Consider the following 12,951-nt stretch of genomic DNA (forward strand, 5'->3'; position numbering starts at 1 on the left):
GGAAGAAATAGAAAATTTGAACAAACCCATAACCAGCAAAGAAATTCAATCAGTAATCAGAAATCCCCCCAACAAACAAGACTCCTAGGCCATATGGCTTCCCAGGGCAATTCCAGCAGACATTTAAAGAGTTAATACCTATTCCTCTCAACCTGTTCCATAAACTATACATAGAAGGAAAACCTCCAAACTCATTCTACAAGGCCAGCATTACCTTTATTCTAATACCAAAGACCACACTAAAAAGGAGAATAACAGGCCAATATCTCTCATAAACGTGGATGCAAAAACTCTCAATAAATAGTAGTAAAATGAATCCAACAGTACATTAAAAGAATTATTCACTACAATACAGTGGGATTTATTCCAGGCCTGCAAGGGTGGTTCAATATTTGCCAATCAAGCAACATGATACATCATATTAAGAAAAAAAAGGATAAGAACAATATGATTTTCTCAATAGATGTAGAAAGCATTTGACTAAATACAGTATCAATTTTTGATAAAAATCCTCAACAAAGTAAAGACTTATGGAACATACCTCAACATCATAAAGGCCATATAGAAAAGACCCACAGCTAATATCATCCTCAATGGGAAAAAACTGAAAGCATTTCCCCCACATTCAGGAAAAGACAAGGATGTCCACTCTCATTATCATTATATAATATAGTATTGGAATTCATAGCCTCAGTAATAAGAAATAAATAAATAAATAAAAATCACCCAAATCAGCAAAGAAGTCAAACTTTATTTACAGATGACATGATACTCCATATAGAAAACTCTAAAGACTCTACCAAAAAGTTGCTAGAACTAATGAACAAATTCAGGCAAGTCACGCGATATAAAATCAATGTGCAGAAATATGTTGCATTTCTTTTTTTGTTTGAGAGACAGAAAGAGGAAGTAGGGAGGAGCAGAGAGAGAGGACAGATGATCTGAAGGGGGCTCTCTGATGTCAACACAGATGTGGGGCTGTAACTCACAAAGCATGAGATCAAGACCTGAGCTGCAGTCAGACGCTTGACTGAGCCACCCAGGAGCCCCTTTGTTGCCTTTCTATACATCAAGAACAAAGTATCAGAAAAAGAAATCAAGAAATTGATCCTATTTTCTTTTTTTTTTTAATTTTTTTTCAACATTTTTTATTTATTTTTGGGACAGAGAGAGACAGAGCATGAACGGAGAAGGGGCAGAGAGAGAGAGGGAGACACAGAATCGGAAACGGGCTCCAGGCTCCGAGCCATCAGCCCAGAGCCTGACACGGGGCTCGAACTCACGGACCGCGAGATCGTGACCTGGCTGAAGTCGGACGCTCAACCGACTGCGCCACCCAGGCGCCCCGATCCTATTTTCAATTGTAACAAAACAATAAGACACCTAGGAATAAACGTAGCCAAAATGGTAAAAAGATCTGTACTCTGAAAACTATAGAACACTTATAAAATAGATGGAAGAGTACACACAGAAATAGAAAAGCATTCCATGCTCATGGATGCAAAGAACAAACATTGATAAAATGTCAATACTACCCAAAGAAATCCCCACATTTATACAATTCCTATCAAAATACCACCAGCATTTTTTGCAGAACAAGAACAAAAAATCCAAAGATTTGTATGGAACCAGAAAAGATCCTGAATAGCCAAAGCAATTCTGAAAAAGAAACACAAAACTGAAGACATCATGATTCTGGATTTCAAGCTATACTACAAAGCTGTAGTCATCAAGACAATATGGTACTGGCACAAAAAGAGAAACATAGATAAATGGAACAGAATAGAAAAACCACAAATGGACCCACAGATGTATGGCCAACTAATCTTTGACAAAGCAGAAAAGAATATCCAATAGAAAAAGTCACTTCAAATTATCATGTTGGGAAAACTAGACAGCAACATGTTGTCTTTATTACACTACATACAAAAATAACTTCACAATGGATGGAAGACCTAAATGGGAGACAGGAAACCATCAAAATCCAACAGGAGAACACAAGTGGCAACCTCCTTGAACTTGGTCAGGAGAACTTCTTACTAGACATTTTGCCAAAGGCAGGGAAATGAAAGGAAACATGAACTATTGGGATTTCATCAAGATAAAAAGCATCTGGACAATGAAGGAAACACTCAACAAAACTAAAAGGCAGTCTACGGAATGGGAGAAGATATTTGCAAATGATATATCAGATAAAGGGTTAATATTCAAAATCTATAAAGAATTTATCAAACTCAAAAAATCACCCAAAAAAAAAAAAACAGTTAAGAAATTGGCAGAAGACATGAAAAGACACTTTACCAAAGAAGGCACTCCGATGGATAACACACATGAAAAAAAGCTCAACATCAGTCATCATCATAAAAATACAAATAAAAACCATGATAAAATACCACCTCACACCTGTCAGAAAGGAAAAAAATTAACAACACAGGAAACAACAGATGTTGGAAAGGATGTGGGGCAATGGGAATTCTCTTGCACTGTTGGTGGAAATGCAAACTGGTGCAGCCACTCTGAAGAAGAATATGGAGGTTTTTCAAAAAAAACCTAAAATTAAAACTACCCTACAATCCAGCAATTGCACTGCTAGGTATTTACCCAAAGGATAAAAATACAGATTTGAAGTAGTACATGCACTCCAATGTTTATAGCAGTGCTATCAACAATATACAAACTATGAAGAGAGACCAAATGTCCATCGACTGAGGAATTGATGTAGAAAAAGTGATGTAATATATATATACATATATACGTATATATACATATATGTGTACATTATCGTGTACATTCAAATTACGTTTAAATATGTTTGCTTCATTTGTCTTAAATCTCACTAAACAAAGTAAAATGTGTGTGTGTGTGTGTGTGTATATACATATATATATCGCCTAGCCATCAAAAAGAAGAAATCTTGCCATTTGCATAATGTGGATGGAGCTAAAGAGTATTATGCTAAGCGAAATAAGTCAGAGAAAGACAAATACCATATAACTTCATTCATATGTGGAATTTAAGAAACAAACAGATGAACATATAGGAGTGGGAAAAACTAAGAGAGGGAATCTAATCACAAGAGACTCTTTAGGATAGAGAACAAACTGAGGGTTGATGGAGGGAGGTGAGTGAGGGATGGGTTAGATGGGTGATGGGTATTAAGGAGAGCATTTGTTATTATGAGCACTGGGTGTTGTATGTTAGTGATGAATCACTTAATTCCACTTCTGAATTCATTACTGTATATTAAATAACAAAACTTTAAATAAAATTTGGAACAAAAAATGTGTTAATTTATATAGATATGGTTTACATTATATTTTCAACATTTAATAGTAAATTTAATACACAAATAAATTCATCTTGGAAATTAATTTCCATGGAGGAAATCTAAAAAGAAAAAACAAAGAAAAAACAACAAGATGAAAGCCAAAGTCTTAAGAGAACCTTTCCTAAAATAGTTGTTTGAAGAACCTCTGACCATAGTCCAAGATTCTTAATCACCTCTGTGGGGCACCAGTCCCCACAGTCTACACCATGTTCACTTACTAGCCTTCATCTCCTACATAAACATTTCTTGGAGCATACATAGACCAGCAGAGGCTCTCCTTGTTTCACGGGGCAAAGGTTGAACTACAAATGTGTCTAACAGGAGGGCGCACTAACAGACCACAAATATCCCATGAAAAACACATTTAACAAACTAAATTCATCAACTTTTCCACCAGTTCCACATCTAGTTTTTCTCCAACATCCACATTAAATAGAGACTTCACTGAATCTTAGCTCAACTGTTGCATTTAAACGTGAAACTGATTGTAGAGTTATTGCAAGAAAGTGGTAGCTAATCAGTATTTCATGGACTCAGTAACTCGCCAAGCAAGAATCCTCCTGAAGGATTCTTGAAATGAAGTAAAATGAAGACTCATGATTGGTATATGCGACCTTTGGGCTACATAAGAACGGAACAGCTGTGAATTCTTCCCTCCTGAAACGTAAATATATTACAATGTGTTTTGTTTGATTTGTTTCTCCACATTATTGTGTACATTCAAATTACGTTTAAATATGTTTGCTTAATTTGTCTTAAATCTCACTAAACAAAGTAAAACGTAAGCTCATGCTATGCCATTAGAAACTGAAGTCCACACCATGAAAAATGAAAACCTGTTTCAGTGAAAATATAGCATGCCTCTCTTTTAACATCTGTTTCTTCTGTGTGTGCTCTCTTGTTTTTCATATCATGTTCATGTTCATATCATGTTAAAATTGCAATAACTAAAAGTTGAGACCCAAGGCTTAAACCAACATGGAAAATATTTACAAGCATAAAATCAAAGGTCCTGTATTTGGAATCACTACATTAAATTATATACACTTTAATTTCAAGCTTGACACTTTGAATAAGTATACCTGGGTTCTTACGTGACCTAAAGCTTAGGCTGAGCCAGTAATGCTTTTCACCTGCTAAACCTACTTAATATATATTTTGGAAAGTGTGTGTGCATCATGGATGCTCATGGCTTTCTTCAATGATATAGCACATCTGCAGTACTGTGTTCAATTCTCAACTAATCGAATGCATTTGATAGCCCATGGTGAGTCCAATGGATAGCAACCAGAAAAGCATGGTAATTAGACTTCATACAGTGTGAGCAACAGCTGACAACCATCTAACATTTAATCTGGGAACATAAATCTAAGAGTATATTTGATAATAGTTTCTAATATTAAAGGAAACCCAAAAGACATATAAAAAAATTTTAAAGGCCAAACTAAACAATATTGTCTAGAGATGCACAACTGGGTAATCACACTATTAAAATACAAAGAGGTGATTACTATAAACATGAGGATAGCATATATTTTGTGGGACAGGAAAGGGTAATGATTGGGACAAGACAAAAAGAGAAGCTCCTGGGGTGCTTGCCAAGGTTCTATTTCTTGACCTGCATGTTGGTTATAAGAATATTCACCTTGATTCAGTGAGCTTTTGCTTTTTTTATGTATCTATGTTTTACTTTATAATAAAACTGTTTTTTAAGAAGCTATGTTAAATTGACCTATTCTGAGTTATTTCCAGAATAAAGAAAGGCAGACAATACCTAGGTTTTAAAGAGGCATCTCTGAGCTCAACATAAGGAGAAAGTATGAAGCCTTCTTTAGAGGACAGTTAGGAAGCTATGAAAACAGGAGTCATGTGAACATTCGGGGGAAGACCTCCTTCATAGGACAGAAGACTGGATCATGGTTTCTGAGTCTATTTCAACTCTAAAATTCGATGGCTTTCTCATTCCAAACACTACTCCAACATGACGTGGTCAAAACAAGCTGACTGCATTTTGTAATCAAGAAATCTGGGGAGATTAAGTCCCCTGTCCTCTCCTACCTCTGGGTTTATCAGCTCAGTATGTACATTGTGCTTATGGGTACTTTTGTGTACATCCTGTCTGTGCATTTAAAAAGGTACCAACACATAAAATTTTAGGCATTTCAGTTCAGTTCTAGACCACCGTGGTAAAATCACCAGTGGGAAAAATGAAGAGATATGGGAAAAATAGAAGAAGAATTTGTAGGCAGGTGAATACAATTTTTAATTTTTAGAATTAAATGGAAACCAAGCACAGTTCCTAGTGTTTTCACAAAAATTAACCCTCAAAGCCTCCCTTTGCGGAATATTATCATCATTATTTAACATACAGGGACACTGTTGTACAAACAGGTTGTGTTTTTTTTTCTTTTTTTGTTTTGCAGATAGTCATTTCTTTTCCAAGTTATTATTGAAATTCTAGTTAGTTAACATACAGTGCAATATAACTTTCATGAGTATAATGTAGTGATTCATCACTTACATACAATACTCTGTTGCTCATCGCAAGTGCCCTCCTATTAATACTCATCACCCAATGAACCCATCCCCCACCTATCTCCCCTCCAGAATCCCTCAGTTTGTTCTCTATAGTTAAGAGTCTATTTTATGGTTTGCCTCTTTTTCTCCTATGTTAATCTATTAAGCTTCTTAAATTCCACACATGTGTGAACTCATATGGTATTTGTCTTTCTCTGATTTAATTTGCTTAGAATAATACACTCCTCCATCCATGTCATTGCAATTGACAGGATTTCATTCTTTTGATGGCTGAATAATATTCCATTGTATATTTACATACTACACCTTCTTTATCCATCAGTTGATGGACATTAGAACTTTTTCCAAAATTTGGCTATTTTTCATAATACTGCTGTAAATATTAGGGTGCATGTATCCCTTCAAATGAGTATTTTTGTATCCTTTGGGTAAATAAATACCTAGTACTGCAGGTGCTGGGTATAGGGTAGTTCTTTTTTTTTTTATTTATATCCAAGTTGGTTAGCATATAGTACAACAGTGATTTCAGGCGTAGATTCCTTAATGCCCCTTATCCATTTAGCCCGTCTCCCATCCCACAACCCCTCCAGCAACCCTCTGTTTGTTCTCTATATTTGAGTCTCTTATGTTTTGTCCCCCTCCTTGTTTTTATATTATTTTTGCTTCCCTTCCCTTATGTTCATCTGTTTTGTATCTTAAATTCCTCATATGAGTGAAGTCATATGATTTTTGTCTTTCTATGACTGATGAATTTCGCTTAGCATGATACCATCTAGTTCCATCCACATAGTTGCAAATGACAAGATTTCATTGTTTTTGATTGCCGAGTAATACTCCATTGTATATATATACCACATCTTCTTTATCCATTCATCCATTGATGGACATTTGGGCTGTTTACATACTTTGGCTATTGTTGATAGCGCTGCTATAAACATGGGGGTGCATGTGCCCCTTCGAAACAGCACAACTGTATCCCCTGGATAAACACCTAGTAGTGCAATTGCTGGGTCATAGGGTAGTTCTATTTTTAATTTTTTTAGGAACCTCCATACTGTTTTCCAGAGTGGCTACACCAGTTTGCATTCCCATCAGCAGTGCAAAAGAGATCCTCATTTTGCATCCTCGCCAACATCAGTCACTGCCTGAGTTAATGTTAGCCCTTCTGACAGGTGTGAGGTGGTATCTCATTGTGGTTTTGATTTGTATTTCCCTGAGGATGAGTGGTGTTGAGCATTTTTTCATGTGTTGGTTGGCCATCTGGATGTCTTCCTTGGAGAAGTGTCTATTCATGTATTTTGCCCCTTTCTTCATTGGATTATTTGTTCTTTGGCTGTTGAGTTTGAGAAGTTCTTTATAGATTTTTGATACTAACCCTTTATCTGATGTCATTTGCAAATATCTTCTTCCATTTCATCAGTTGCCTTTTAGTTCTTCTGATTGTTTCCTTTACTGTGCAGAAGCTTTTTATTTTGATGAGGTCCAAATAGTTCATTTTTGTTCTTGTTTCCTTTGTTTATGGAGATGTGCTGAGTAAGAAGTTGCTGGGGCCGAAGTCAAAGAGATTTTGCCTGCTTTCTCCTCGAGGATTTTCGTGGCTTCCTGTCTTACATTTAGGTCTTTCATCCATTTTGAGTCCATTTTTGTGTATGGTGTAAGAAAGTGGTCCAGGTTCATTTTTCTGCATGTCGCAGCCCAGTTTTCCCAGCACCACTTGCTGAAGAGACTGTCTTTATTCCATTGGATACTCTTTCCTGCTTTGTCAAAGATTAGTTGGCCATATGTTTGTGGATTAATTTCTGGGTTCTCTATTCTGTTCCATTGATCTGAGTGTCTCTTCTTGTGCCAGTACCATACTGACGTGATGATTACAACTTTGTAATACAGCTTGAAGTCTGGGATTGTGATGCCTCCAGCTTTGGTTTTCTACAAGGTGTTCTATTTCGTTCCATTGATTTATGTGTCTGTTTTTGTGCCAGTGCCATACTATCTTGGTCACCACAGCTTGTAAGATAACTTAAAGTCCAGGATTGTGATGCCTACAGTTTTACTTTGCTTGTTCAAGACTGTTTTTGCTTCAAAGTCTTTTGTGGTCCATACAAATTATAGGACTGTTTCAACTTTTGTGAAAAACGCTGTGGTTATTTTGATAGGCATTGCCTTAATTGTGTAGATTGTTTTGGGTTGTACAGACATTTTAACAATATTTGTACTTCCAATCCATGAGCAGGGAATATTTTTATATTATCTTGTTTCATCTTCAATTTCTTTCATAATTGTTTTATAGTTTTCAGCATACAGATCTTTTGCCTCTTTTTTAGGTTATTTCTTAGGTATCTTATGTATTGTATTTGGGATTTGATTCCTTGATTTCTCTTTCTGCTGGCTCATTTTTGGGGTATAAAAATGCAACAGATTTATGTACACTGATTTTGTAGCCTGTGATATTACTGAATTTATATATCACTTCTAGCAATGTTTTAGTTCTGTTGTTAATATTTTCTACATAGAGTATCATGCAATCCAAAAATAGTGAAAGTTTAACTTCTTCCTTGGTGATTTGAATGCCTTTTATTTCTTTTTGTTGTCAATTGCTGACACTGGGACTCCAGTGCAATGTTAAATAACAGTAGTGAGGGTAGACATTCCTGTCATTTTCCTAACTGTATAGGAAAAACTCTCAGCTTTTGCCCATTGAGGATATTGGCTGTGGGTCTTTTGTATATGGTCTTTATGATGTCGAGGTATATTCCCTCTATAACTACTTTGTTGAGGGGTTTTATCATGTTGGATGTTGTACTTTGTCAAATGTTTTTTCTGTGCCAACCAGAGGCTCATATGGTTTTTATGCTCCCTTTTATGAATGTGGTGTATCACATTGATTGATTTGCCAATATTGAACAACCCTTGAAACCCAGGAAAAAATTCCACTTTATCATAGTGAATCATTCTTTTAATGTACTGTTGAATTTTACTGGCTACTATTTTGTTGAGAATGTTTGCATCCATGTTCATCAGGGTTATTGGTCTGTAATTCTCTTTGAAGTGGGGCCTTTTCGTAGTATTGGAATTTAGGTAATGCTGGCTGCATAAAACAGTTTGGAAGTTTTCCTTCCATTTCTAATTTTTGGAATAGTTTAGAAAAATAGGTATTAACTCTTCTTTATATGTTTGGTAGAATTCCCGTGGAAAGCCATCTGGCTTTTCAGATTTTTGGTTTGGGGAAGATTTTTTATTACTAATTTAATTTCTTTTCTGATTATCATTCTGTTCAAGTTTTCTATTTCCTCCTGTTTCATTTTTGGTAGTGTATATGTTTCTGTAATTTATCATTGCTTCCAAGTTGTCTAATTTGTTGGCATATATATTTTTTCATAATATTCTTTTATATTTGTTTCCATTTCTGTGGTGTTGGCAGTTATTTCTCCCCTCTCATTAGTAATCTCATTTGTTTGTGTCCTTACTCTTTTCCCTTTGATGAGTCGGACTAGGTGTTTACCAATTATATTAACTTTTGCAAGGAACTAGCTCCTCAATATATCACTCTGTTCTCTTTTTTTAAGTTTTTATATGATTTATTTCTGCTCTAATCTTTATTATTTACCTTTTGTTAGCTTTAGGCTTAGATTGTTGTTTTTTTTCTATCCCCTTTAGGTGTAAGGTTAGGGTGTGTATTTGGGACTTTTCCTGCTTCTTGAGGTAGGACTGTATTGCAACATACTTCCCTCATAAGACAGCTTTTGCTGCATTCTAAAAGTTTTGGACATCATGTTTTTGGGGCTCTTTTGTTTTTTTTTAACGTTTATTTATTTTTGAGAGAGAGAGAGAGAGAGAAACACAGAATGTGAGCTGGTTAGGAGCACAGAGAGGGAGACACAGAATCTAAAGCTGCCTCCAGGCTCTGAGCTGTCAGCACAAAACACAATGTGGGGCTCGAATTCATGAATGGAGATCATGACCTGAGCTGAAATCAGATGCTTAATCGACTGAACCACCCAGACACCCCTTGGACATCATGTTTTAATTTTTCTTTCTTTCCAAGTATTTTTTATTTTCCTTGTTGACCCATTTATTCTTTATTATGTTGTTGTTTAACCTCCATGTATATGTAGCCTTTCCAAATTTTTTCTTGTGGTTAACTTCAAATTTCATAGCATTGTGGTCATATGATCTCAATCTTTTCGTACTTATTGAGGCCTGATTTGTGACCTAGTGTATGATCTATCCTAGAGAATCTCCCATGTGCACTTGAAGAGAATGGTATTCTTTATTCTTTATCCCTTTTCTCTTTTCTTTTAGAATTGAAATGAGATTTTACCTATAGAGTTCCAAAAACAACAACAACAACAACAACAACAAACAGAGGATTCATTAATTGGTAGATTACATGGGAAAAACCAATTCAATGACTGTTCAATGAGTTTTCTTGTTCGAGTTATCTATCTTGCTAATTTGCTGAATTACCAGGTGAGTAGAACCTAATATAAGTAGGTGCTATGTGTATGTGGTAACCAGATGCTTCTGAAATTAGTTTAATATTTAACTATTAAATCAAACAAATCAGTAAGGCTATTTAAATTTTGTACTGGCAGTCATGAAAGGTATTCCAAGAAACACAAAGCCTCTGTACATGGAAATAAAGGTTAATAAGAAAGATTTTTTCCTGGAACCAAAAACTCATGCACCGTAAAAGGACAGTATAGTGCATAATACCAAAGTTGGTACAGGAACAGTAGTGTCAGCAATGTTGAATGGAAGGGGGAAAAGGAGGAGGTGGTTGGTGGTGATGGTGATGATAATGGCTAAAATGCAGACATTTGTAAGTGAATATGAAAAGTGATTCTGCTACCAAATGGTGACGCTTATCCCAACATAATAGGTTATATAACTTTTTACTTCAAACCCCACTCCTTTGATATGGGGGGTAAAAGTCATGCCAAGTGATGTTAATGTCATAATTTCAAGAATGAACAAGTCAAAATATATGAAACTCTTAAAATATATAATTTTATGTATTTATCATTTAACCAAATTACCCATAACCATAGGTGTCATGGCATATTGCCTTTTCAATGACTTACAATTCAGTGTGACTAGGTTTACCATATTATTTTTAGGACCACTCTGGTTATAAGTAAACAGAGAGGCTTTGGGCACTGAACACAGAGAAACTGTTAAAAGAGGTGCTCCAAATGGGAGCGAGAACACAAAGAAGTGAACTTGGGATACGCATGGGAAACTTTAGAAATTTTTATTTCTACTTAAGAATGATACTATTTTTTATTACCATACTATTGCCTTCTAGACCTTCATAAGGAGCTATGGACACAAACAATAGAAGTTCCATGACAGATTTCATCCTGCTGGGGTTTTCTGATTGGCCCCAATTAGAACACATCATCTCTGGGATTGTCTTCATCTTCTATATTGTGACTCTGGTAGGAAACACAACCATCATTCTTGTATCTAACCTAGACAGCCAGCTCCATACTCCCATGTATTTCTTCCTATCCAATTTGTCTTTTCTGGACCTCTGTTATGCAACTAGCATCATCCCACAGATGCTGGTAAATCTATGGGGTCCAACAAAGTCTATTACCTATGGAGGGTGTGTGCTCCAATTCTTCTTTGCCCTTGACTTTGGAGCCACAGAATGTCTTCTCTTGGCTGTGATGGCCTATGACCGCTATGCTGCTGTTTGTCAACCTCTTTACTACACAATAATAATGCACCCTCAGCTTTGCCAGAAGATGGTTCTCACGGCCTGGTTAGGTGGTCTTGGTAGTGCCTTCATTCTTTGCTCCCTGACTTTGAAGTTGCCAAGATGTGGGCACCGGGAGGTCGATAATTTTTTCTGTGAGATGCCAGCATTGCTCAAGATGGCTTGTGTCTACTCAAAAGTAATTGAGATTGTAGTCTTTGCTCTTGGAGTGATATTTCTTCTAGTACCTCTATCACTAATTCTCATCTCATATGCAATTATCACTCAAGCTGTTGTGAGGATCAAGTCAACAGCAAGGTGGCATAAGGTCCTTAATACATGCGGTTCCCACCTCACAGTAGTAACTCTCTTTTATGGAACAGTCATTTATATGTACATGAAGCCACAGAATAGCACATCCCAAGATGAGGGGAAGTTCCTTACTCTCTTTTACACAATCGTCACACCCACCCTTAACCCTCTAATCTACACTTTAAGAAACAAAGATGTAAAGAGAGCAATAAAAAGAATATTGTATGTAGAAAAATGGTAAACAAAGGCATGAGTTTGACAGAAAAGAGATAGAGAAATAGTATTGACCTTCACCAACATTAATTGATTCATTTATGCAAAGGGCATTTATTGGGTGTTTACCATCTACTAGGATTGTACTAGGCATGGACTTTGTAAAGAGGTAGGAAGTACACAGAAATTACAAGGAGACAGAGACACAGATACATAAAGTAAGCTAAATTCACACACTTAAAAAGCTTCAAGACTAATCAGGGACACAGATAAGCAAATATACAATTATGAAATGTGGTTAAATACAGTAATGGATATATGTACAAATATTAAGAAAATATTTCACATGGAAGGTTTACTTTAATATAGGATTACACTGGACACTCATTTATTTCTTCCCAGACTTGCTACTTCTATGGTAAATAACATCCCCTTCTATCCACCTGATACGGCCAGCAGGGCTTTTGTGTTGGAAAACAACTTACAAAAGGAGAAAGGAAGGAAGGAAGGAAGGAAGGAAGGAAGGAAGGAAGGAAGGAAGGAAGAAAAGAGGGAATAAGGAAATTAGGAACCATTTTGAAGGGGTGTCTACTTCCCAAAGTGGAGGCAATCAGCATCACTAAGAATAATGATTGAAACACAATATGTTTAAATTTATGATTTCTGAGGGACAGCCAACATGGCAGAGAAGTAGGGGGATCCGTACTTCCTGTGTCTTCCAAACAATGAAGAGCTGAGGCCAAAGGACTTTGAACCCCAAGAGTCTGGGAGGAAAAGAGACTGAGTATACCACGGAGAAACCAGGACAACCTGAGAGACCATAGGTGGGCAATTGAAACTGGGGGAGAAAAAACAGGGT

At 36.2% G+C, this 12,951-nt stretch overlaps 1 protein-coding gene across 1 annotated transcript; it reads left to right on the top strand.

Moving 5' to 3' along the window:
• The first annotated feature begins 11,106 nt into the window (after positions 1-11,106).
• LOC122490587 (olfactory receptor 2W1-like) lies at positions 11,107-12,120 on the top strand. Its single transcript, XM_043593233.1, has one exon. It carries the CDS (start codon positions 11,188-11,190, stop codon positions 12,118-12,120), a length of 933 nt encoding a protein of 310 aa, XP_043449168.1. The 5' UTR covers positions 11,107-11,187.
• Positions 12,121-12,951: the final 831 nt, after the last annotated feature.

Source organism: Prionailurus bengalensis, chromosome B2 (genome assembly GCF_016509475.1).
Source record: "Prionailurus bengalensis isolate Pbe53 chromosome B2, Fcat_Pben_1.1_paternal_pri, whole genome shotgun sequence".
In the NCBI taxonomy this organism is placed as follows: Eukaryota; Metazoa; Chordata; class Mammalia; order Carnivora; family Felidae; genus Prionailurus; species Prionailurus bengalensis.